Here is a 26620-nt window from a genome sequence, read left to right as displayed (position 1 = left end):
GAGGGTACTTTAGATACATGTGTCTGGTTCCACTCGATGGAATGATGAGCGAAAAGCATCAACGCCGGGGCGCCAAATCAGCCTAAAGACAGAAGCATCGCGATGAGATTGCGCGTCGGATCAGGAAGCTGGGCAGGTTCGATCTTCTGCTGTGTATCTGGCCTCAGACGAGTGAGTATGTTTGTAGACACAAATCACCAGTCTTGGCTCGGCGGAGGTAGCTCCTGGATATATATTAATGGTATATTGTAATAGACAGAGCATTGTGATGTTTGTGGCGCGATCGCTGCCAAAGAAGCGTGTATGCTGCTGTTGTGACTGTGAGTTGAGTGCAGGCACGTGCTCGCGCGAGTTCGCGTTTCGCGCCGAAGGAAAGCGCAAGCGAGCAACCTCACCGAGTTGCTTTTGTCAACAGAGATCAACCTTCATCGCCATGCACCCACACTGGCAATAACACAAACTGCACAATGTCCACTCGACCTAGTCTGAGCAAGCGACCGAGCTCTAACGGAAAAGACGTGTCGCCACCTCCATCGAAGCGGCGGCAACAGTCGACTACAACAAGTTCGTCAGCCATCGCTCGATGTGCGTCTTCGCTGACATGACTCAGGCAAGGCAGTCGCCAATTTCTTTACACCTGCCTCCAAGAAAGAGCCAGAGAAGATGACTTGGCGGATAGTCAAAGACAGCTTGCTAGTCGGACGTTTCGGCGTGGCAGCGCAGTCGGCAACGAAGGGCAGGCGCAGAATAGCAGCCTTCGACTTTGACTCTACACTTGTCACATCTGCATCGGGGAAAACATTTGCTCGTGATGCAAATGACTGGAAGTGGTGGGATAGTAGCGTTCCAGGACGGCTGAAAGAGCTACATGCAGAAGGCTTCCTTGTCGCTATCGTGAGCAATCAAGGTGGAATCAGTCTAAAGCCGGATCCCAAGACCGTGAAGTCAGATCAGAAGCGACTAGCGGACTTCAAGACCAAGGTTACAGCAGTCTTCAACCATCTCGACTTTCCGATATCGATATACGCTGCGACGAGTCGTGACCGGTACAGGAAGCCCAGGACCGGGATGTGGGACGAGCTACTGGAGGACTATGATTTTGAGAATGCAGAATCAATCGATCTAGAGAACTCTGTATTCGTTGGGGATGCTGGTGGTCGCGAGGCGGCGGCTGGCGGTGTAAAGGACCACTCGTGTGTCGACAGGTTTGTGAAGATCCCGAATCGTGCATTCATGATTACCAGGATACTAAATTCACGTAGAGACTTTGCTGCTAATGTCGGTATACCATTTCATACGCCAGAAGAGTACTTCCGCCATGAAGATCCCCGACCATTCGTCAGGGCTTTTGACCCGACCGCTTACACGGGAGTGCGTGCTGAAGGCTCAACACCTGCACGTAAGTCTGATATGCAACCTCTCAGCCGTCTCCCCGTCGTCCGTGTGCTAACTTTATCTGCAGCAAACGCCTTTGCACAAACGGAAAGCCCCGAGATCGTCATGTTCTGCGGCAGTCCGGGCTCAGGTAAATCATCGTTCTATTGGAAACATCTGCAGCCACTCGGATACGGGCGTGTCAATCAAGACATTCTGAAGACTGTACGTTGCTGACTGATTCATCCTGCCGCACGTGTCGTGCGACCCTTCTATACTCCGAGTAACACTCTGAAACAGCGCGAGAAGTGCGTAAAGGCTGCTACTGCACTCATCGAAGAAGGCACGAGCGCGGTCATCGGTATGTTCATGTTGATCTGGGGCCCCAATACATTCCGCATACTAAGCTAACCTGTTCAGACAATACCAATGCCGATCCAGAAACACGCGCTGTGTGGGTTATGTTGGCGCAGAAGCTGAAAGTTCCCATCCGCTGCGTACTTTTTACCGCAACACCAAAGCTGTGCGAGCACAACGATACGTTCCGCGCATTGAACCTTGGTCCAGAAGTAAGTTTACCTACTGAGCCTCTTCCCGTGCGTGAGTGCCGGAAGATAGACTTTGCGATCGCTTCAAACCTACTATCACACTATCCGATGTGGAAATTGGTTGTGCGGAACATCCGGAATGCTTGAAATCCCATTACCACACGGAGAAACTCCCATGCTAACATCGGATCTCCACCCATAGACGAACCGCGAATCTCGTACTATCCTGCCGCACGTTGCGTTCAGTGGCTTCGCTTCCAGATACCGTGAGCCTAAGCTTTCGGAAGGTTTCGCAGACATAATCAAGAACGATTTCGAGGTACGCGTAACCCAAGACTTTCCACGCAGGCTGGGCTGCAGGAATGTAACATGGACTAACCAAAGTATGCATTGCGTAGTTTGAAGGCTCCGAGGAGCAGAAACTACTATGGAGCAGATACTGGATCTGACCTCATCACAATGGAGAGCGCGAATGCGAGCGAAAGCGAATCATGTGACTAAGAAATGTCCCCAATCGCAACTATTGTTGGCAGCTACGTAGTCTCGAACGCGTCTTCATCGACCATTGCTGTGTGGACAGAAAGTCCGAAATGCCGTGATTGGGTGAGAAGAATGTTGCTGAGGGGCCGTCCCCCGAGCGCAGGTTCGCAGCTCTAGTCTACGCCTTCTTCCTTTTCTACGCCGTTGAGCGCGTGGCTCCCGTGCTAATCGAAAAACGGCAGTTCACACGCACAGATTCTTGATTTCCAGTTTGAAATTGCTTACTTTTCTTCCAAGTTTCCGCAGGTATACCACGATTGTACATGGACATCGCTGTAATGATACTCCGTACTGCCGACAAGAAGAAAAGCGCGCAACAGCATTGACATGGAGGAATATTACATCATCGTTTCCACAAAGTCGTGTGCTGATTCATCTCGTGCGTCTAGCTAAAATGATCCCCGTAGATGGACTTCCACGTTCGTCGTTACCCCCATGTCCATGCCGCGGCATTGTACTGTCGGTGGAGTGCCACGTTAGTCTAGGGAATCATCCGGTGAAATTGAGAGATCAGCAACACCAGACCGGTCTCGCCCAAATCCTGCGACGAACCGTCGGAATGATTGCGCGCACCTCCACAGCAAAGCAGTTCAATATGGGAAAATGCAGTCTTTGGATGCGAGCAAAGTGCGCGCGCGCATGTCAATATGAGCCCGCCACGTGTTTGTCCAGAACACGCAAATTTTTCAGGTACAGGAATTTCTTCTTCCGTGTGCAGTCAGCTTTAAGACTGAACTGGCTGTTCTTTCATGCACGTTGAGCGTTGCCGGCCGGTGTGGATGGGTGGACTGGCAACGGTATTCTCCCGCTTCTGCATGTCCGTGCCGTCCGGTCGTCTGGCCAAGGAGAGAGACGAGCGAAGAAGGCGGGGCGCCTGCCGACCTGAGACCGGAACCAGCTGCTTTTTCTCCCTGTCGTCATGCTGCGAGGTCCCGAGAGCCTGGAACAGAATAGTCCTGCTCCGGTTTTTCTTCTGCTGGGCTCGATCGTGAGGTACAGCACGGCGATCAAACCGCGCGATTCCCTTCGAATTGAAACACTCTGATTACATAGCATCGTGAGTCGCAAAGTACATGTCGGCAAGGTTGCCGGCCGCTACGAGAAACGCCATACGGGCGGACGTTCAGCTAGACAATGCGCTGGCGGTGTGAGGCTTGCCCAGCGTGCGAACAGGGAGTTGAGCCAAGCGACAACAAGGCACCGGGGAGAAGGAATGGAAGATAGTGCGTCAGGGGCTTGAACGCCAATCAGCAACGGCTCAACGGTCTAGCGCTTCCAGCGAGTTCCCCGATTTGTCTGGAGGATTTTCATTGGGCTGAAAGGCTGACCCAACCTCCTCTGGGAAAGTTCCGGGAATCCTGTCAGGTACCGCCCACACCAAGTTGTGTTGTCGCGCCTTGTTTTGTCGCAGAACGTTGTGATCGACCGCTTGACTCGTCAATGAGGCATCGTGTTTGAGACACGGACTGAGTTGGATCAGTCAGTGTTTTGAAGATCGTGAGGCTTTGTTTGTTTGTTTTCACGGTTACATGCCATAGCCTCCTTGGCCCATTTTGACGATTCAGAGTGGGCCAATCGGTGGATGGGCGTGACACGGGATAGAGGCGGGAGAAACGACATGGAATGGACTCTACTAGAAGATGCCTGTCGATGTCACTGCTGCGAGACGGCAAAGGGCCAGAAGAACGGCGCAAGAAGAACGGCGGGAGAGGGCAGAGGGGCCTGGCGAACCACGCCGGTTCCTTTGCACCGCCCGATAAACGAGTCTGTCAAGTGGCAGCCACGGTTGCGCTCACAGTAGTTGAGTGGTAGACAGCGGATGACAACCACAGCGCTGGTGGTACGGCACTTTGCAATACAGACGAGGCACCGTTCAACACCACGAGTCGTCGATCGGTCAAGGTTGGAGAGGACGATGTGACTGAGCGTTTGTTCCTGCATAGTTTGCTCAGAGGCTTTTCTCACGACGACAAAGTTTAAAGTGCGTGAGTGGGAACGGCCAGGGATGATTTGTTGCGCCTCCACCAACGACATATCGCATAATTAGGTTGGGCAGGTGAAAATTCAACACCGAGGCAGGCCCCGTACTGTTGAGTAGGGTTTGATTCAAGCCACCTGCTGTGGTCAGGCTGTAGCGACACGGACGCGGTGGTCTAAACGGCGGATTCAAGGCTGGGGGACCTTGAAGCGACGGCGCCCTGGCGTGCTGGCTGCGCGGAGACAGTCCAGGGCTGGTGTGAGTGTCACGGCCTCGTGTACCGGGCTATCTGAGTCGCGCGGAAGCAGTCGACATGCCGGGCGGCCAGGCCCAATCGAGACAGGCGCAAGGTCAGGCATGAGTTGCACCGTAGCAGTGGAACCCGTGCGGTCGCTGTCCACACAGAAATGCTCGACTATCCCACACCCCGTCCACCGCCCGTTTCTCTTGCTTGCCCACGTCACACTCTCTCGCCATTCAAGTCGACGCCTTATCGCTGCGCTGTCTCTCGCTTGCACTCGCAAATCCGGTTGCAGTCTGATCATCTTGCGCGCCTCGGTGAGTTGTGCCAATCCGAGCCCACCGCGCTCACGTGCCGTCCGCATTAGGCGCTGACTTTGCATCCAGCCCCAGAGACGTCTCTGCTGCAGCATAAACAGGCCGAAGAGTACATAGCGACATACGTGGTCGGCTATCGTGGCATCCTCTCAAACATTGCCCGACCGCCTCTCCGTCCCAAAGCAGCGCGCCGCGACCCCGACGTGCTGGCGTACTGTCGCGCCCGCGCATAGCTGCTTGAGAAAGCTGGTGATGTGATCCTGGTCGCTCGCGCCCATTCACGTCACGTCCCGACCGCCAAAAGAACCAACAACCACCATGCACGACCTTAAACCTCTCCAGCTTCCCCAGCTTATCGCTGCCCGCAAGTCTTCCAAAAGCTCCCTCAACATGTACGACGACCCGACTGCGTCCATCTACTCCAATGCCGACTCTGGTTTCTACTCGGCATCGGAGTGCTCGACACCGCCCACGCCAAGTCAGTACACCCGGGGCCACTTTCGCTTTCCCAGCTCGGCTTCGTCATTGTCGTCGAGCCCGCCAACCTACGAGCCCACCGACGCCCCCAACAGCTCAGGCAAGCTGCCCAAGCTTACCGAGGAGCCTCTTGAGCGTGAATACGACTATGGCAGTGAGGACCCGTACCGCTGCTCTTGTAAGTACTACGCGCGATTCGTCCGTGTTCCCCATACTAATCCACGTCTAGGTGACGTCGGAGGCACCTACAGCCACGCGCAAGACTGCAGGATATCCCAAGCCTACGAGCCTCAGGACGAGTACTTCACCACTTGCGACTCGGAACTGCGATTGGCCAAGCGCCGACGGTCCTTGGAGGCTTCTGCGCACAGCATCGCCGGCAAGCTTGAGAGGCGCTTTCCCTCGTTGTCGCGCAGAGTGCGCGACCGCAGCTCGACCCTTAGCAGAGTTTCACGCAGCGCAACCCCCTCAAGAGTCCCGTCTACGCGATCCTCGTCGCTCGCTGGTTCTATCCACCATGTCTCAACCGTCGATCTTCCAGAAGACTACGCGTCGCCAACTTCTACGCCTGCGCTGGCAAGCAAGGAACAACTGAGCGATGATGCGCCTACGCCAATGGCCATCGACGTCAACAAGGCCAATGCCATGGAAATCGACCCTGAGGAGGTGGAACGGGAGCGCTATGCCACGACGCCACTATTACCGCCGCTGCTTGTGAACTGCCGGAACGATGACCTACCAGCGTCGTCGCCACTGCAGTCGCCAGCAGTCGCAGACGCAGCCCAATCTGTGGGCCCTACCCCGGCCGGCACCCCGCCAATGCGCACCTACCCTACGCCCCCTCTGTCCTCAAAGACATCCTTTGCCTCAATCCGAGGACCGAATGCCGGGTACATGGTTCCCTCGTCCGACATACCCCGTCTCATGCTCGCCGACCCAAAGGACAAGTGGGCCATGGAATTGGGTCATGCGAACTTCACCATCCTACCCGAGCCCTACGTCCCTGAGGTATGCACTGTCGCGTCCATCGAGGAGCACCTTGCCGAATGGGCGCAAGCACGGCGCAACTACGCGAAGCACCAAGTGCGAACCGCGGAACACTATGGAGTGACATCCAGGCACTACCTTCTTACCGAGCAAAAGTGGGCTGAAATCGACGCCGAATGGAAGAAGAACCACGATCTGGCCAAGTCACACGCGGCTGCCACCGGCCAGGAGCTCGCTCCATATTCACCCACGGAGCCAGGGCCTCTTAGCAAGATGCCAACGCTACACGACCCCAAGAGCGAGGGAAAATTCCCCCAACTCGGCGATGAAGACATTGTCGGTCCCATGCAACAGGCGGCCGCATTACTCCCGAAAACGCCTTCGCGTAAGCGTGCCTTTTTCAAATTCCTTAGCGACCTACGGTTCCCTGGTACCCTTCTCGGTCGTTCATCGGGTGGCGTCCGGGGCCACTAAACCCCAACCTCCAACAAAACGGGCAACCCTTTTCCTTTCTCCCCCTGTCGATAATTGCGTGCGAGTAATGTCTTTCTATCCTGCGCACAAACCTGTACCCTTACTATCCCTCCCCTTGCGCTTGTCGGGCCCAAGGGGCATGTTCTACGAAAGTGTACGACTGTATGACAACCAGATCTCGGCCCTTCATTGGAGCCACGACCACTACGACTCTCATCACAGAGTCACGAATTTCCTATGTTGATACAACAATTATTAGAGAGGCTTTTCTTGTCTTGCGCAGTACAGTGGTCTGTCTGTACTGCGGTTTCCCGTCACTGGGATTACTTGTTTGGTGTTTGGGCGGTTCCAAAAAAGGTCTGCGGCGATAAAAGCGAGCGTCATCATCACATCATGATTCACGCAGCGGTGGCTCTTCAGCCAAGTCTCTTTCTACAATCTCTGTACTCTTTTCCTTGCGTTCAAAACCAACTCTTTGGTTTCGGCGGCTATACCTTTACTCGTCCTTGTCTGGGACTCGAGGGGGCAAGCGCAGTCGTGGGTCTTTGTTACCCTTTTGGTAGTAGTAGAAGGAAGGATTAAGCTTCTTCGGACATGTTTCAGTATTGATACTTTGTAATTGGTCTACGGAGGTGGTACGGATGGGGGGTCAATGGTGTGTTGTACCAACAGCCTTAGTTTAGCGTGTCCTCGAGAGAAGATGCAACAAGCGCTCAACATCAATTCAAACAACTAGCCAAGCACACATACTTTGTTCAAACCTGATTGTAGTGTCCTCCTTCTTCGTCGTCGTCTGTGGTAGTAGCCACCGCACGCTTGCCGCCGGGAAGCAACCCGCAGCAAACTGCGCGCAAACAACCTCTCCTCCCGGTCAAGCCATTACACCGCCCAGCCCGGCACATGACGACGCCTTTCCTTCCTGCAAAGTCCCCGACGCACAATGATGCACAGCTCTGCACCTCATACCCCGTTCCAGCACGCCGTTGCATCTGCACAAACAAGCCTCTTTCACTGAACGCGCAACATCCTCTTCCCCAAGTTTCCCTCACTGTCTCATTACTAACCCATACCACACATTGACCACAAAACAGCATCTGGTACCCCACCATGTTCCGCATTCCTAGCGCGGCAGATGACCCTCGAGGCCGTACCTAATGGCGGTGGCTGGCTGTACCAGGCAGCCGTCTGTACAACATCCGCGTGCTGCGGGCAACGTAGGGCTATCCGTCTTTCGCTGCGCAGCCCGCGCTTACTCGTATCCGGCTTCTGGAACGGCAGGACGTTGTGTCACCACGGGAGCTTTTTGCAAGCGAAAGATGGGCGGGACCGGTTGTACCACACACACACTTTCTCTCCCTTGCGTCACAGTGGGGATCTTTGCTGGCTGCGGTTGTGCGATGGGGGAAGCGAGTGTTACTCAGATTGGGGGAAGCGAAATGGTAGAGATGGTGGGACGGGGGAGGGTGTGCAAGGTTACTGGCGAGTCTAAAGTGTCATCTGTCAGTCAGTGTTGGAATGCGGTTTGGTGTGGTATGGCATTTGGGTGGGCTGTGCATTTGGGCGTTTCCACATGTTAGATGCCGGTCATCGTCCATACTTCCCCTCCCTCTCGTTACGCGCCTAAGTCAGCTGTAGGTTGCGCGACTGTACATGCATGCTGAAGGTCAGGCATATGTTGCGGAAGACTCTCCCTTCGGTTCAGGCAGTTCCGAGGACGATCTTCCGATCGGAGAATGCGCAACGCAGGTCTGATGACGAACAGTGATTGTTTACATGAGACATTGCATATGCGGCGAAGATGAATCTCGGAAGATCGTGCATACCAGAGGGCAGGCGAGTATGTAGGTCATTCTATCTTGGATGCATGACGGCTCTCCCGGCCGGCAGCTGAGACGTGGCGTCCGCGGAAGGCGGTGATGGGAGTTGGTGTTTCGAGTTGACTACGGTTTCTGTCACTTGACATATTCGCTCCAGGTTCTAGATCGTTATTGAGAAGCGACGTTGGTGTAGTGATGTCTATCTTTCCCCACACACAACCTGACGTCTTCTCAAGCGATAGCGTGGTGCCGCAACGCCATGATTACTGCAGTGCCAACAAGCTACGGCTCGTGCCGCATCGCATTACAACCCACGACATTTCTCACCGCAGTAGTTCTCCCTCTGACAACAGCGGCAGCAGTGTGAGTTCTCTAGTCACATCCCCAAACTCTATTCATCTGACACGTCGCCAAACACATGCCTTTCCGACCCTCCTTCACCACTCGCTTTCAATATTCAACATCTGCACATGCCGCATCGCCTTCGTGATAGCGGTTAGGAATACGATCATGTGTCAGCACCGTCTTTTCATCGCCCCCACTGAGTGGTATGGTACGGCATATGGCTCGGCCTTCTTCCACCACATGTCGAGACACGGCGGTTGTGTAAAACGCCAGCAATGTCGGTTCCGAGACCCCGGATTCAGTGGGAGATAGTCGTTGATGCAGGCGTAGGCGAGGAAGCGTGGCTCTGCAGGTGCTCTTAATCGATCGATCCTGGTGCTTATCTCACGCTTCCCCGCTCGCCGCTCGAAGCCTGGTCATGTTGTGGTGTATGTTGTGTGACAGGGCTGAAACTTGTTGATGTCTTGGGCGCGGGGTCGGAATGGCTAGATCGCAGGATATGTAGATTGCATCAGTTACTTTATCAAAGAAGAAGTTGACGTTTTCAAACCCAAGTAATGAGTTTTCCTGTGGCTGACTTCTAAGTCGCAAAACTATCCATCCAATCGTTTGATGAATGGCATCCTTGCCGAAGAAAAAGGGAAAGAAGAAGGAAAAGTGCCTGCTCGGGCAAGCTCCAGTACTACACAGGCAACAGTCTCGAAGCATCTTGACAGTGTGCCTCTCCATAGGCTGAATAGCGCGATCTTTCTCCTGAGTCCTGCTGTTTCCAAGGCGAGATATCATCTTTTGCGCCAACGATTACTCGCTGATGCTGATCATCTATGAAGCAGTGTGCAAATGCATTCTGACGTTCTTCCTCAAATCACAACCGGTAGAATGTCGCTTGAGCGGACATGACTCCTCCAATGGAGGCAGCTAGGTAGGAGTAAAAAGATCCAAGATCTCTGACAACCCCATATCTTTCGCGTGATTGAGCGCGCTCATTCCAGCACCGTCCAGTATACTTATGTCGAAAAGCTCTTTCAAATCCAACAGTCGCTGACAAATAGCTCTCGAGCCTTGAGCCACTGCGTTGTGTAAGGGTAGGCTTCCATAGATCGTCGTCAATCCCGGCTTCGCACCTAATCTTAACAGCTTCTGTACTGCAGCTTCCCAGTTCATTTGGCATGCGATGTGTAGTGGTGTTCTGCCCAAGATGTCTTGGTCGTCCAGACTAGTTCCCAGGCAATCCAAAAACAAGTGGAGATCTTGAATAGTGACATGATCAGCTTTGGATAGCCCGTCTAAGCAACGATGCGCACTCGTCCGTCCTAAGCAATCTCGCACTCCGATGGTAGATTTGAGAAATTCTTTGCCGATGATTTCTCCGTGGTACAGACCAATTCGTTTGCAGAAATAGGTATCAGCTTCAGAGAAGCCCAGCGACTCTAAGAAGGCGCCCATGCGGGATTGAATGTTCGAAGACAAAACCCAATAACGTTCAAACTCGTTGTTCAGCTCAGCCGATGATATCTGGTGACCGAGATGCTCGCAGAGTTCATAATGTTTCTTGATACGGCGTTGTCGTGCCAGGAACTCGTTGCAAGTATCTTGGCATCGTTGGAACGCGTCCAGTATAACATGCTGCTCAGAGCTGTCGCAAACTGGGCACTGGCTACCTGATGGACCGAGTTCAAAGCCCTGAGCAATCAAAGCGGGTAAGAACAGGAGTTGAGAAGGCCCAGGCGACTGATACGTGGCTAAAATCTCTTTGACGCTTTCTTCGTATCTTGGCTTCAGTATGTCGAACATCAAATGCAGAAAGTCACCATACGGACTGCGGTCGACTTGGGGAAGAATTGTCTTCAGACCAGGAAACGGTTCGGTCATGTCTTCCTTCAGGTAGAGAAGCTCTTCTTTGCCCGCTATCATGATCTTGTAATAACCCGAAAGAAAGGTCCTATCAACCAAACGTTAGACTGGCTAGTTATTTCTATGTTTCCCTAGTAACATACCATTTTTCGACGGATTCCATGACGTTTTCTGCATCAACGGCTGCAGAGGCCTGGCTAGGCAGAGATGGCGTCAAGTCCGCCACAACCCGCTCCGACCGTGGTGCTCGCCGGGGTGGCGAGCAGGGCAGCCCTTTTTCGATACACCGAAGGCATTTCGCGGGCCAAGCTCGAGTTACCGGGGCACACTAGTCATCATTAGTAGAAGGTTTTTAACAAGCGCACAGGCTCTCAGATGTGTGCACATGTGTCTGATAAATGCTGCGGCTTATGCATAGACCGCGGATAGTACACTCTGAGAAGAAAAACACTTACCTTCTTCTTAGATGACCGACATTCCCGACATTTGATCATGTCCAGTTTACGCTTTGTCGGCTTGTCACCGAGTTGAGTTTCGTGTATTCGAGTATGATGCGGAAGCGGAGGTGCATCACATATAGACTTGACTAATATGAGCGTTCTTGGGAGGTTTTCGGGTGGAGTGACTTGTATCGGAACATCGCAGGAAAGATCAGGTGTCTCTTCCAGAAAATGGTCTCTGAATAAACCCATTGTTTCCGTTTCATCCATCGGACAACTGCAACAGGCGCGATGATCGCAGCTCGGACAAGCAACATCCAAGATTCCGATAGGACACACGCAAGTACAACAATATCGAGTCTTGATTATCCCTATTCTGCGCTTCGGGATTCGTTTAGGGAGAGGTGGTTCATCTGTAGGTACGGCAGGCCGGTCTTCTGTGCTATTCGGTAAAGACATGGCGATGTGATAGGTTTTGCATGTGTTGGGAGGCCCGTAAATAGTTCTTGAAGTTTGAAGATTGTATTAGCACAGGTAGATAGAAATGCTGATACGAGTGTCTGGGTTACTTTACGTCCGAAATGTCCAAGGTTTTATACCTAGTCTCGAAGTTGTAATGCGGCTCTGCTACATTTTGAGATGCGACAGACTGCGACAGAACTGCGAGTACAGGGTATACTGCAGCATGCAGGCTATGCCGCGCTGGCAGCGCCAGCTGATGCGGCCCGCGTTATGGCTGAGGTGCTTGGCCAGCCAACCGAGGACGTTTGATTGGAGGTCGCATTTGGTCGCACATTCGCAGAGCCGCATTTTCTATTGTGTAGGTACTCAGTCCGACTTGAGTCTCCAGTATCACGCAAAGGGAATAGCTGTGCCAGATGCGACCAACCCTGTATCTTGCACATTATCCAATGGTGACCGCTCGCACTTGACGCAACTTGCTTCAGAGCCGCATTAAATATGACCAGTAAGATATAAGAAGAATGTAGATACGACCTGTATCTCGAATTTGTATTAGTATACTTTCAATCTTAATTCTTCCCATTACGACTGCGCAACCGGACAACCTGTCTCCGACTTACCAATAAAATAAACCCGAAGCCTGCACTGCCAAATATGTCGACCTCGCAGACCCTCCCCAGCGCCCTTCCTGCACCCATCATGGGTCATTCTCAAGGACAAGTAGATCCTGGTGATCAATCGATTGTTTTTGGGTCATTGGGGCTTTTATTTGCTATAGTCGGAATTCTCATTGCCGTTCTTCAACTTCGGCATATGTCACGCCGGGCGAGGACAATTGAGATCTTTGAGCTTGCATGTAAGATAGAAGACGCAGCCTGTCGTGGAGCGACATACTAAATCGTTTCTAGAACGAATGAAAGGGGTGCGAAATGTCTCGAAAGAGTCTAGGGCAACAATGAACGGGCAATGTACTTGAATACTACACCCAAGAACGGACCGAAACAGCGCTGCGGTTAGGAATAGAGTACAGCTGAGATGGTTGGGTACGTCTTGCTACGAGGTGTTGTAGAGGAATAGCGATAGGTCGATATCACATGACCGACGTTGGAGTCCTTTTCATAGACTAGGCTTTGAGGTGCTTCTGAAGGCTGATTTTAATACATCGCGTGTACCACTTTCCAGCCAGCCTTGTCTTTTCAGAGTTTTCCAGAGGGTCAGTAGCTAAACAAAATACATGCGTAAACACTAGCATGCCCAGGTGAAGTCTAGTGTGACGTGAACTTCCTGCTCTTGGGTATGGAGGCTGGAGAGAACCACAGACGATCGTCTCTAGCGCACAAAAAGGCCGACTGGACGACGAACGAGACGGGCACTGTCGGTAAGGCTGAGAGTGGAGACGTGGATTGCATCGAGGATCTTCGCGGTTCGATTAACTTCGGCAGCTCAGCCGCTACCAGGTCTTGGCAGCATGCGGCCTCACTTCGTCATATGCTGTATTCCGGTCAGGCAGGTGATTCATGGACCCTTCCCCAGCCACCAACCTTACCTTCTTCTGCATGCGACAGCGGCCGTCGCGCGCAACTACTCTGCTACAATAACGACGGTGTATACATTGCAGTGCGCACGGTGCCCACCTTCAGGCGTTCTCGGGGCACTACAGCTTATCAATCATCCATCAATACAACTCGTCCGGTGACCACGCTCCCCACGGACATCTGCACCTTTCGTTCCCGTTCCCATCTTTGACTCTTGCGCGAAGATAGTCGCTATTACTTACTGCGTCCGCCTGTGGCTTGTTACACTAAAAAGCATCACCGAGACCGTGCTTTGTTTCACATCTCAGGAAACGCCCTCCACGGCTGTCTGCCCAAGAGACCCGACACACTCGCGCGACTCCTGAGCTAGAGAGCGGCGTCGCATTCATACACCATGTCCCTCACCGACTCTGAACTGGAGCTGGTCAGCTCGCAGCTGCAGCGGGAGAACGACGACATCCCCGAGGAGCCCGACATGATCCTCTCATCAGACGCCGAGAACGGCCAGTCGTTTGCTCCACCACCACGCATCGCCGCCCGCTTCTATCGCCATGCCAGCAATCGTCGCAAGTCGTCGGCCACCTCGTCCCGCCGAAACTCGCTGTCGTCGACACACTCGCACACGTCCAATCGATCGTTTCGCAACAGCTGCCAGAGCCACCATGTTGCTCAGCACCTCCGCCGTGCTTCTATACTCGAGGATCGCAAAGCGCGACTAGCAGACCGCGCCGCGCATGCTGAGCAGGTCAGGCTGCGCGCGGCGTTGGCCAAGGCGACCCCACGTGGCTCGAACAGTGAAGAGAGGGCGTTGGCAGCGCAGCAGGCCCGCGAGAAGCATTTGGCACAGGTCGCGGCTTCCTGTGCTGAGGAAGTGAGGAGAGCCAAGAAGATTGCAGAAGATATGAAGGAGCGCAAGGCCGCTGAGGAACGACGATACCGCACTGAGATGGAGGAGAAGCTTGCAGAGGCCGAGAAACGCAGACTGGAGTACAAGCGCAACCCCAGACGGCCACGGACTGCTAGTTCACCCCCAGCCGACGTCAAGATACGAACCGAGCGCCCTATCGTGTCGACCGAGGACGCTGCGAAGAGGATCCAAGCTGCTTGGAGGGGTAAAGTTAGGCACAACATCGTCGCAGCATGGCTACAACTTGGATTGTCCATTGAGATGGTCCAGGAGACCAGCTTCGAAGTCATCACCGGCATGCTCGCAGACGAGAAGTTACTCAAGACAACAGATAGAATCATGACACTGTTTGTGCTACTGCCCGACGCAGACCCAGCCTCCCGCAGCGCAGCCGTCAGGACCTTCCTCTCCTCATACCTCATCCTGGGACACCCTACACACGTCTTCAGTCGAGACGGAGACCAAGAACAGGATCTCATCACCAAAGCCAAGGACCTTGTTATCAGCTTCGAGTCTGCTTTGGCCAAGCTGACGAAGCTCAACTCATACACTCCCTCCCCCACGCGTACCGAGACCGTGCTGCTAGCACATAGCGCATTCGTTACCGCTTTCAACGACTGGAAAGCTCGCGACTCCTCTGCGCTCGTCGAGACAATGGTGGCTTCATTCGTCAGCCTCGACGAGATCTGGCAAAGCGTCAAGGACGCGACAGTGGATGAGGTCGCAAACGAGTACAGGAATGGTATCAGGGATAACCAGGCTATTCTACTTAGTAGAATTAAGAAGCTGGCAGGGCCTGACAAGGCTCTGACGTTGATCAGGAAGGCCATTCGCGAAAGTCGGAGGTCAAGGCCGAAGAAGAGGCTGGCTGGAGACACTGTTCGACCGCGCGTTGCGAGCGAGTCAACACCGGAGTCCCCACTCTCAGTCGACAGTGCGGCCAAGCAGGCTGAGGCTGCTTCGGAGCTTGCAGCTTCTGGACAAGCTGAGATTCAAGACTCCACCGCTCAGGGTCATCAGGCACAGTCGCTCTCCAAGGTCTTTACCGTCGTGCCCGATAACCGCATTCTCGTCCACGAGCTTTCCATCGACAAGGACTACCGTATCGATCCTTCGCCAACGGCTGACCTCCGCGATGCTCTCAACCGTGAGCTTTGCGACGCGATGAGACGCGGATTCGAAGAGGGCGACAGTACAAACTGGACCGCCGCCATGGCAGAGAACATCCGGGGCAAGCTGCTGCGACTTCTCAAACCTGGCAACTCGATGCATACACTCATTTCCGAGACCTTAGACCCTGAGCATGTCGGCAGGCAGTGCAGTCAAGGTGTTTTCTCTTACGGGAAATTTTTCGACTTCATTGCTAGCATTCTTCCCAAGCTTTGCGCTCCCTTCCGAGACACTGAGGTTCAATTGCTTGCTGAGGAGCTACAAGAAGAGGGTGAGCTTTCAAGCATGATCGAGAAGCTCTTCAAGATCCTGCACGTCATCGACCTCTTGTCGTTAGACTACTCCAACTTCCTATTAATGAACGCCGCCCCGACCCTCATCAAGGAGGCTGTTGGTTACGAACAGCGCATGTTCACCCAGGATCTAGAAGAGCATAACCTTACTCTCGACCGCACACGCCGATGGTGGCGCAGCGCAGCAGTGAACATGCACACCGAAGCCGACCGTCGCGATCCCTGGAGTCAGGCCAACCCCATCAACCGCCCTACAGCGCACAAGATCTACGCTCGTGGTCTCGTCGACCTCGCCATCGCTACACCACCACTACGAAAGTCTGAGCTACCAGAGACCCTAGAACTAGACCGCGCACGCATCTCTCGCATCCGCGAAGACGCACTCCGCATCACAACAATCGGCGGTATCCTGCTCACTGCAAAGAATCTCCTCAAGCGTGACGTACGCGCACAATGGAAATCTGAAGCCAACAAGATGTGGCTGGTCTTGAAGGAGAACGGCTACATGTCCGATCCCACCACACCCTCAAAGATCTCCTCTCTTCTTGAGTCCTCCCGCAACATGCCACCTTCCACACGCTCCCAACTCTCCTCCACCATCACCCGTCTCCTCACGCAAGCCGAGGCAGGCAAGCTCTCCGACCCCGTCATGAAAGTTCTCTTCCAGCGCCTCAAGACCCATATCTTCAACCGCGTTAGCGCTAGCAGCTCTGGCGAGCGCGTCAAAGCTGCTAGCACGGCTACGGAGGGCCTTGCTACTACTGGTCTGCCCGAGTTCGTATCACAGGTTGCGGATATCTGTGAGCAGCTGAGTAAGGTTGGTGAGGTCGATCGCAAGTGCCATGGTAAATGGTATGAAGAGATTGCTGAAGAGATGGAGAGGCTGGGTCTCGAGGGGGGCGAAGGCGGCGAGGAGCTTACAAGGAGTTCTAGTGCAGAGAGTGAGGCTGTTGCCTCGACGAGCTCCGAGGGTTCTGTGTAAGATGAGAAGATGAATGGCTGCGCAGTTATTCTTGTGTGTACATGGGAGCGATAACCGGCGTTATCCTTTCTTTGTATTCTTTTGGGCGCGGATACCAGTCTGCTCATATTTCTTCTCTTCCTATTTGGTGTTCATGTTGTTCTACTGTCGTTTACTGCATGGCGCTGGGGTGTTTTATAGTTTTTTGGTGTTGGGTCTGGTACAAGCCTACGGGTTATGAGCACATACGAAGCAGAAAGCTTCTTCATTATTTGGGGCTGGGGGGATTATATCAGGCGTTTTGATCAATACACTTCACTTCTTCTATACTTGCCTTGGTTCTACTCGTTGCCCATTTCAAAGACACTTGTGCTGTGACGTATGCCGTGTAGTGTTGTCGCGAAAGTCACGTATAGGTCTTGCACGCTACACTACTGCTGGATGACTGTGGTCTCAATAACGCAACAGTGCGATATCGATTCGATTATCCCTTAGTGGTAGTTTAGTTGTCTATCTTGTATGCTGCGAGCTACCATGATAGTGAGCCTATACAGAACGAATGATATAGGAGTCGAACGAGCACGTGTCCCTGAAGCAGCACTCAAGCACAATCTTCATGCTTGAGATGAGTATCATTCGGGCCGGCCTTTGTCACAAGAGGGGTCTGCCAAGCAAGAGATTGTTTATGGGGACGTTATTACTTTGGGGGCGTGTCATGCCATCAAGAATGATTATTCAGGTGTCACAGTGACGGAGTTTGAAAACGCTGATAGGCGAAATGATCCGGGTACAAGCACCTTTGGCTCATAGCTATCAGGAGATGTGGAGTGAAGGACATTGATGACATAGCATCACTAATTCATTCGCTATGAATCATAGCACATTGATACCCTTCGGGCGGCGGACCCGTGCTCTGGTCGTGGGTTTCGTGACGGCGGAAGAGGGTTGAATCGATTGGTAGCGATCCACCGATCAATCATGCTTACTGCTCGTTGCCTGTCGCTGCCCGACTTGTGTTATTTCCGATCGGATGAGCCCTTCACCATCGACGTCGTGGTGGTGAGTGGATCGGAGGTGTATCCATCTTGAGTATATGATCAAGGCACAGGCCGCCGGTGAAGACGCTAAGTACGAGCCGCATTCTCATCTCGCCGAACAGAACGTGGCAACCTCGTCCAACCACCTCATAGGTTCTCCTTTGCCTGACCTGCCCCCAGCGGAGGCGCACCTGATGCTCCCGGTGGCCGACGGATGCCAAAGTTTGCTTTCCGTGCTTCGTCGATTCGACCCTTTGCCAGGCTGATACCGGGGACGACCCACTCTGAACAACTACATTGCATGCCCTGCCAGGCGTACTTGCCTACGTTGGTGTGACACTTTGGACACTCGAGTCGGCCTTCCAACTTGCCTTGTTCGAGCTCGGGGCGCATCCAGGACAGGGGATCTAGGAAGTAGTGGGAACAGTTTTGCGAAGAGGCTTTCTTAGCTTCTGGTATCTCATTGCTGACGGAGGGAGCTGACCCATGCGATAGTAGATACGTTGACGTTGCTAATGCTCGTCTGAGATTTTGTAAGCGCTGAGCAAGACGGGCGGCAACAGGCAGCAGGGTGGCATCAATCTGCTCTCGCACAGCTCCACTTACCTGCATTTACGACATCTCAATTCGAAGCCGGAAGTTTCATCGGTGACATGTTCGTCTTCGAAGCGGATCTTGTCCGCCTCTGGAGCTTGGCCACACGCGCGGCTCAGCTCGATCTCGCGTTGGTAGACCCAGCGCTGATAGGCCGGGGTGTCTTCGACGTTCTCTGGTGTCTGCATCTCACCGTATAGCTCGAGCTGTTTCATGAAGCCCTCGTTTGGTTCGCAGATGGATCGCGCTTGCCGAACGTGCGACAGAGCTTCCGATGGGCTGATGTTGTGCTCTTGCATCAAATACGCGATGACGACGGTAGCCGATCGTGACTTGCCCATAGCACTAGAACAGAGGTTGTGGTTGGCATATTGATACGAGTGGCTGAGGGCAAATAGAGTGGCGACAGGGCGGTGTAGTTCGGAGAAAAAAACGCGGAAAACGGAAGGCGAGAAAAGATTGAAAAGAGGATGCAGGACGCGCGGAAAGCAAAATCAGGCTGCATGACTTGCATGCTGGTGACGACGCCCAGGGGCTGTCGTTTTTTGTGAAGATGGCAAAATTGCCAAGCAGGGCAGTCGTCGGCGGCGATCCAGAGTTGTTGGAATATGCAAGTGCAAGGCTTCGTTCAGCTCGACCGGGATGTTGACTTACCAATGCACCAAGACTCCGCCACCTCCCTGGAGCCCCTCCTGGATGAAGCGGTTTGTAGCAGGGAAATGCTCCAATAGATTCTCGTCGTCGACATCGTCGACCTCGACAACCATGTGCTTGAAGGGGCCAAACAAGTCTTGATCTAGTGGTGTACGCAATACCGACAAGACGTGCGTGATATTGGCTTGCTGGAGGGCTTCGCGCCGTCGCAGCGTGAACATGCTACGCAACACTGGTTAGACAGTAGCCTGGTGACCCCAGACCTGGGCCATGGGGTAGATGCGAAACGATGGTCGACCGTCGACATTACGTACCCACCAATGTACAGGTTCAGGTCCCCGGGCACTCTGTCGATGAGCGCCATGATAGGCAAAGGAAGGGCTCCGAGAACAATCGGACGCCGGAGATGAGGGTATGACGATCAATAAACTTGGAAGAGGCGCGAGTTGTTGGAGGTGTGCGAGAAGAGGGTCTAATTTTGGCCGAGGGTCCTAGGTTTCTGATCGCGCGTGCCCGCCAAAATTGCGGACCACCCGTAATTGCATCAGATAAGTGGTTTGATAAATTTGGAGATGCTGCAACACGCTCGATTGACTGCTACATAGTGTGTTTACTTTCAAAATCCTTGCATCAATGTATGAGTTTCCAAAGTTGCATGTCAAAGGGCACGGCCAAGCATCGCAGTGAACACACCACCAGCTTCAATTACGTTGCCGAGCTAGTAGTTCGTAGCCTTATAGGTGCATGGACTATGTTCCACGCCTTGCCCGTACTGACCCGTAGTTCACAGTCTTTAGTGAAGCCCTTTGCAATAACAACTGTCATGGAGAGAGTCATGCGTCGTTGCAGTCAGCGGTATTTTCCGCAAGACCGCGGGGCTACACACAGTGGATCAGGGACTGCATACCATTAACATGGATGAGTCTATAGCTCGAATCGAGAAATTCCAGTTCTACGAAGGGCTAAGACCGTTGTTGCTGCGCCCCCAGCGTATTTGAGTTGCCCGAGCAGCCAGAATCCTGGACAGCGGTCAATGAATGCCATGTTTTGTCTTGTGTCGGTGGTGTGGTGTTGCTGGCATCGTGAGACAGGCAATATTGCAGCCGCTACCGAGAGACAGAAATAGCGAATTGCTTGTACTCCCCGGCTGCTCGCAAGGCTGGCGGTGCCGCCTCGTCCCGCATCTCGGCGAATCGCATCAGACTCCTCTGGCAAACGGGTAGAGGAGCGGTAGTTGCGAATTTGATATTCCATGTCGCCGACGAGGGTTACAAAGTCGCTGACATGACGCACGCGTTGCTGGTTCGCGCTGTCTCAAAGCAGCTGGAGCGCCGCTTACCTGACCACAGGGCAGTACCCACTCGCCGGTGAATGCTACGAGGTACCACTGTCGCCCTCCGACTGCAATAGTAGGTTCGGCTTGGGGCCGATACCCCGGAGTAATACGCGTGACAGCACGAGGTACCCTGGATGCATCGAGATAGGGCCCCAGATAGAGGGTGCCGTTCTCGGCCTGTATGTACGACGAGTGCAGGTACCAAAAATACCACGGTGCACCAGACAGAGTGCATAGTGTGTACGCCCCGCAGTGATGGAGGAGACGGATCAGCAGATCAGCGTGCGGTGGGTGACAGCCGTCTCAGCCTGACTGATGCCCAGAGGGTCGAGTGTAAGGCTGCTCTGGGCTTACGCTGTTGGAACTGCTCAGCATCCGTGCACTGGCCTCCCGCTACCCGCCGTCGAGTCTAACCCACACGGTTGAATCTGACGCTGTGCCGTCTGCACCGCAGTCCCCCATGCCCATCGAGGCGAAGCGCAACGTCTGCATGTTGGACAGTCTGGTCAGATTCGAGGCATGCAGCCCTCGTCAGCCAGCGGGCCTGCGCCGTCGGCAGCCTCTGCACCTGCCCTACCAGCCCTCTCACCGTTGCACCGGCCTGACGTCTACGCACGGCGGCTCTACTTGGTCTGCGTAATGATGCTGGACGAGCGGGCGCCAATCCTCGATTGAAGGTTCCGCCCGCCCACGCTGCTGGGAGTCGTCGCCCGTCACTGCAATCTACGAGGCGACGTCGAGGCGCTAAGGGCAAGCCCTATGCACGAGACGAGCGTCGCGGCGTGGACCTTGAAGCTTCTCGAAAGCGAGAGCCCTCCTCCGACCGCCTAAGGGTTGCATCTCACCCCTGCTGGAGCTCCACTGCGCTCCGTGCCAGGAGCAACCAAGGCATGGCCAATCACCGACATTCGAGCGTATGCTTTATGCTAACCGCACTCCCCGGTGGAGGGCGTTTCTTCTGCTCCGTCTGCCAACTGCTGCTGCTGTTGCTGTCCAGCGGCGCCTCTGTTCTGCACAACCATCGACGCGACGGAACAGACGACGCCGGCGGCCGAGCACGCTTCCTTTTCCATTCTACTCCACTCGCCTCGACGCTAGGGACCCTACCGCATTCCCGCGCCATCTTGTTCGCTGCCGTGTAGCAGGAGCTGTGCGCTTCCGGGGCCCTGACGACTCTTCGCTGCATTGCTCGCACCAGACTGGTCATATGACGACTGCTTTCGGGTGAAAAGAAGCAATATCTTTGTGTGGCGGTGCTGGCCAGAACCCTCCCGTTCAGCTGAAGGACCCTCCTCCCTCGTAGGGCTGAACTTTCAACAGCCGCAAGCGCTAGCGCCCCCGCTTTCGCTTTTGTAAGCCTCGCCTTCGAGAAGCCATCCCAACGACGCGTACGTCCCCTCGACCGACCGCACAGGTACGTTGCACGTTAGTACGCAATCGCGCGAGCTCAGCTGCCTCTGCCCGCCCTCCTGCTCCCATTCCCTGCCTGTTTCGGCCAGTCCGTGTACTTTCCGGCTAACCATTCTACTCCAGGGTCCGTGCTTGCATACACTATCCAGTAGCGAGCATACTCACTCTTGCTCGTCGCGCTCGCCACATTTGCGCTGCTCGCGTGCTGCGCGAGTACGCTTCAGCTGCACCTTAGTGGCGGGCTCCCGGCGACCTCATCTTCCACGCGAGCCATGTCCTCCACACCGAGTATTCGCGTATATGATTCTCAGCGTGAATCCCACCACTACCAACTACCACACCACCGCCGACCGTCGATACCAACCCCGGCTGTCGCAATGGCCATCCCGAGAGTATGTCAGCTTGTGCTCCAGCTATTGGATACAACGGAGAGGGCTAGAGCACTTTGTGGCTTCATCACGCCTGAAATAGCTCCTGATTGAGTCGCAAAGCACTTCAGCCTCATCCGAGACACAATACGTCATATGAATCCCTCACTGACTGTACCGTTTTTACAGGCACGCGAACAGCCACCACCTCCCTTGCCTCCTCCACGTCACATCGAAGTCAGAGGTGGTCAAGACCCTGGTTGGCAATGGGGTAACACAAACAGCCCAAGGGACACCGGCTTTGGCGGAAATCGGCTCGCGACAGTCAAACCTGGCTCGAGCTTATACGGTGGAGCCACAGGCGGCCACCCGCGGGAACCTTCGCTCGATATGTTTAACCACGGCCGCGAACCGTCCCTCTCAAGATCCATCGACGGTATGAGCGAACATAGCACCAGCGAAGACGACCGTAGTAGCAAAGCTCGGCCCTCTCTCGGGAACCACAGGTACGGAACACGCTATTACATCTCCCTTCATATCATAGAGCAACTACTATCAGGGCTCTTGCAAGGCGCTGCAGCACTTGCGTGTCTTTGGTTAAGATGCGGTGTTGTCATTTCTCTGGCAGATCCCGGTCTTTTGGAGGATTCACACGCTTTTCGATTGGTCCAAAACTTGTCAAGGGTTGCTTGTATCCCTTGTGCATACAAATGGCTGGCTTTCTCATTTCAATCGTCTTGCGTGCCAGTTGGATAACTAACAATGAGCGACAGGTTTACGAGTGAGCGACAACTCGGTCAGAAAGCCCTCCAGAACTCATCGCAAGCCTACGATAAACAGCTGCTTTCGAAAATTGGCGGCCCGAATACACCCACACGGACGACTGCACCACCACTCCCCTCTGGCAACTCCCAAGACCCCGCCGCCGATACACACGCTTCTTCACATAAGCTCAACGGTCAATTGAAGCCACTGACTGTACCGGCTACATCACCTGGCTACAGCGGCTGGCGAAGTCCCGGCTTCGACTCGGCGGATTCATACAGATCACGTTACGGCAGCATCTCAACGCCAGGTCCTTTGGACGAAACTTCTTCACAACACCGTGGTAGCTACGATCATAGCATATTTTCGGACCCTGAGTTTGTTGGCATGGAAGAGAATGGAATGCGCGATTTGAACATCAACGAGCGCAGCCCTGCCGAGTCAGAGGACTATCAGTTAGGCCCAAAGGGTGGCCTGAAACGGCGGGCCTCGTCCCCGCCCTTTGAAGCCGCGCGCGATGACCGTCCCATTCCGACTGGCCATAACGACCTCTACCACCGTCGCTCCCAGCAAATGCTCGTCAATCGGAACTGCACAGCTTCGCGTTTTCAGTCAACCCAAAACTCACTGTCCTCCGCTGGGTCCGCAAGCCAACGTAGTGGCTCGATTGGCTCCTCATTTGGCTTTTCAACCGCTCCAAGTAGCATGGCAAGTTATTGCGGAGATCAGCGCCTATCGCCCAGTGCGTTGTCGCCTTTGGGCGAAACAGAGTTAGGCGCAGTCTCGCCATATGCAGCTAATAGGTCGTTGGACCCTAGTCCCCGCGGGTCGTTGTCGCGACCTCCGCATCAACGGGGTTTCTCAGAGGCCGAGCATCCGCAGATACGAAAAATGTCTACGGAGAGCATGCTTCACTCACGTCAGAATTCAATCGCAAGCCGCATACCGGGGGCTTATATTTGCGAATGCTGCCCTAAGAAACCCAAGAAATTCGACAGTGAAGATGAGTTACGGTAAGTGCATGGATCCTCGCTTGCCCACCGCCATTTGGTCTGCCCACCCTTGAATAACCACGCTGACCCTGGCCATAGAGCACACGAACTAGAGAAGCAGTACACTTGCTTGTATTGTCCCAATCGCTTCAAGAATAAGAACGAGGCGGAGCGCCATCAGAATTCCCTTCATCTACGCCGTCATTCTTGGTCATGTGCCACTCTCAACAAGATCGAGGCAGCTTTCCATCCCTCACCTACTCGTCCAGCCGTGGCAGATGTGTGTGGGTATTGCGGTGAAGAGTTTCCCAACCCTGCCGACTGGGAAGCGCGAACTGAGCATCTTAATCACGTGCACAAGTTTGGTGAATGCAACCAAGCCAAGAAATTCTTCCGCGCAGACCATTTCAGACAGCACTTGAAGCATAGCCATGCTGGAACCAGTGGGAAATGGACCAACATGCTAGAGAACGCCTGCATGAGAGACGAGCCCCCACCACAAGAGCGTGTTGGCTCGATGGGTTCTATATCCGGCCCCTCGAGCCTAGCATCCAAGCCAGGTGTTATTAACGAAGCACACGACGAGGCATGATTTCGAAAAACTTGATACTACTGGCCTGGAGCCATGTACAGCGCTGCCGGATGTTGGAGATTATTCAAGATCCGTAGCAACGAACCCTGTGGCTTATCCGAGCAGCTTTTACCTGTCGAACCGGACCCTTCAGCAACATCGTCTCGGTCGAGCCGACACTAGCACTATCTTCACATTAGTATTCGTCCCATAGAGCGGCACTCAGACATTGCCTCGTTTTTACGAAAAGTTTTCACGCCCGCAGACTGCTTCGCAATTTCTTTTGCCTCGGCGGCGAAACCGGGGCACTTTGGTATATAACGACACTGATGACGGCATTCGGTCCTACACATTAGAGATATATCTACGCGGCCCATGACATTTCTGGTGCCACTCAGAGCGGCAAATTTGTTGCATTTCAAGGATGTTTTATCGATTCAGCGGGCGTTGATAGGACAGGATGTCCAGGATTATTGTTCCAAGCGAAGACGTCCAAACAGTCTTTTTACCTACTATACAGCATGTGTGTCAAGCCAATGCATGAAGAAAATCTTTCCAACGTCTCATTGACCTGAAGCCTCGCCGGCGAGACCGAATGCAACACTATAATCATAGTCTTGGCAAGCGGGATCCTTATTTCCGGCTTTTGATACCCACTTGAGCCGCGAGTCCGTACGGCGGATTCAGTTCATCTGACATCATCAATTATTCAAAAGAGTTTTCCTGCTGGCGCACAGCCAAGGGGCAAAGCAAATTCAGCTGTCAGTCGGCGTTCAGCACTCGGCCTTGGCACGCCACCACCACCATCACCCAACACTCGTTACCCCCTTTTTACAGTACATCAGCTACGCCGGCACTGACTCCCTTCATCGACAGGATTTCACATGATTTCATGTCAGCTGTATGTGGCGGATCGATACTCGCCAAGATCTGAAGCACGTACCCAAAAATCAGAATATGCGGGCAGAGGCGTGCGCGTCCTGTCAGCGAGGAGATGCTCGCGTGATACCATGTTGAAAGAGCGAGTATGCCTCCTAGATAACGGCTCTCCATCGTCAATGTAAAGGGAGTGTACAGCAAGCTGAAAATATGCTATCATCAGCTCGCGTATGCATGCTCCTCCAACGAGCTTGTGCATAGCAACTTGGAAGGGCAAATGACCGTGCATTTGCGTTCTAAAAGATGCTCTCTCTTTAATTGTACGCTGAAATGGAAGGCCAAGATATCGAAGAAGCATCAGTGGTAGCTTCATGAACTCGCCCAAGCTCTTACCTGATCTATCTTGCCTTAACCCCTGCCATCATCAAGAGCGAGAACATCTAGGTGTCTCTTATAAATCTCCTGCACCAGCACAATACCTTTCAACACCTACCACACTCCCACCCAACCCATCACACAAACTCTACCACCCACCCCCCACAAAACCGATCATCGACCCAGGCACGCGTTTTTTCCCTCTCTACACGGACCAAAACACACGCGTTCAGACGGACTTGACACGTGCGGCTCGTTAGTGCTTACGCTGTCCCCATCCATGGCTCGGTTCCCCTCTCGCCATCATCCCACGCTCGTTGGTAATTTCTCCGAAAAGGAGCACGGATCATGGCTTGTTTCGGATGCTGGTTTTCTGTGACAGGACGGAGCGGGACGGGTTATGCGAGGCGCGGGGGAGGGTGTTTCGGGGGAGATGAGGTTAAGTGGTGGGTGGTTTGGAGGGAGGGAGTGGTAGGGGAGTGAGGGAGGGAGTGCTGGGGTGGTTTGGGTGGTTTGGGTGGTGGGTGGAGGTGTATAGCAAATGTTGTAGAGGATTTGGTGTTTCGAAGGGTTTTCTCTTGTTAGTAGGAAGTGCGGATTGGCGAATTCGACGTCGCTTCTTACTTCTTACTTGCTCTTGCCATATAGGTTCTAAGGGGATGGATTGTGCATGTGAGTTATGCCATGAGTAGCCTTGACTCAAGGGATGGCCACCTCTGGATTGAGGTTTCCGTTAGGTTGTTAAGTCATGATGCTTGTGTAAGTTTCGATGTGTCCTACATCTAGGTCTGATATTCGCCATGGCTACTTTTGAGACGGACACACCTTGTGGGCAAGGTATGAGTTTTGAAATTTTGAGTGGCTCGTCTTTGTGTCATCGCTGTATGAAGGGATAGAGTGGGCTTGACCGAGGCATCAT

At 53.7% G+C, this 26620-nt stretch overlaps 5 protein-coding genes across 5 annotated transcripts; 4 read left to right on the top strand and 1 right to left on the bottom strand.

The window, feature by feature from the left end:
• Positions 1 to 467: 467 nt before the first annotated feature.
• Positions 468 to 2371, top strand: J4E85_003112 (uncharacterized protein; the record flags this gene model as incomplete). The annotated part of the gene is made up of 8 exons (XM_051467385.1): positions 468 to 564; positions 611 to 1205; positions 1263 to 1399; positions 1463 to 1599; positions 1675 to 1735; positions 1795 to 1943; positions 2125 to 2241; positions 2321 to 2371. 8 exons carry the CDS (start codon positions 468 to 470, stop codon positions 2369 to 2371), a joined length of 1344 nt encoding a protein of 447 aa, XP_051328544.1.
• A 2945-nt stretch (positions 2372 to 5316) lies between these two features.
• On the top strand, positions 5317 to 6936 carry J4E85_003111 (uncharacterized protein; the record flags this gene model as incomplete). Its single annotated transcript, XM_051467384.1, has 2 exons — positions 5317 to 5653; positions 5705 to 6936. The coding sequence occupies 2 exons, from the start codon at positions 5317 to 5319 to the stop codon at positions 6934 to 6936; spliced, it is 1569 nt and encodes a 522-aa protein (XP_051328543.1).
• Positions 6937 to 13783: 6847 nt separating this feature from the next.
• On the top strand, positions 13784 to 16741 carry J4E85_003110 (uncharacterized protein; the record flags this gene model as incomplete). Its single annotated transcript, XM_051467383.1, has 1 exon — positions 13784 to 16741. The coding sequence occupies one exon, from the start codon at positions 13784 to 13786 to the stop codon at positions 16739 to 16741; it is 2958 nt and encodes a 985-aa protein (XP_051328542.1).
• A 1163-nt stretch (positions 16742 to 17904) lies between these two features.
• Positions 17905 to 19369, bottom strand: J4E85_003109 (uncharacterized protein; the record flags this gene model as incomplete). Its single annotated transcript, XM_051467382.1, has 4 exons — positions 17905 to 18280; positions 18364 to 18696; positions 19006 to 19227; positions 19320 to 19369. 4 exons carry the CDS (start codon positions 19367 to 19369, stop codon positions 17905 to 17907), a joined length of 981 nt encoding a protein of 326 aa, XP_051328541.1.
• A 2759-nt stretch (positions 19370 to 22128) lies between these two features.
• Positions 22129 to 24468, top strand: J4E85_003108 (uncharacterized protein; the record flags this gene model as incomplete). The annotated part of the gene is made up of 4 exons (XM_051467381.1): positions 22129 to 22143; positions 22309 to 22625; positions 22893 to 23897; positions 23976 to 24468. 4 exons carry the CDS (start codon positions 22129 to 22131, stop codon positions 24466 to 24468), a joined length of 1830 nt encoding a protein of 609 aa, XP_051328540.1.
• Between the last annotated feature and the right edge of the window lie 2152 nt (positions 24469 to 26620).

Source organism: Alternaria conjuncta (assembly GCF_024043145.1).
Source record: "Alternaria conjuncta strain BMP 0040 chromosome Unknown scaffold_4, whole genome shotgun sequence".
Taxonomy (NCBI): Eukaryota; Fungi; Ascomycota; class Dothideomycetes; order Pleosporales; family Pleosporaceae; genus Alternaria; species Alternaria conjuncta.
The sequence above is the reverse complement of the archived record's forward strand: the minus strand, read 5'-3'. Positions and strand labels throughout refer to the sequence as shown.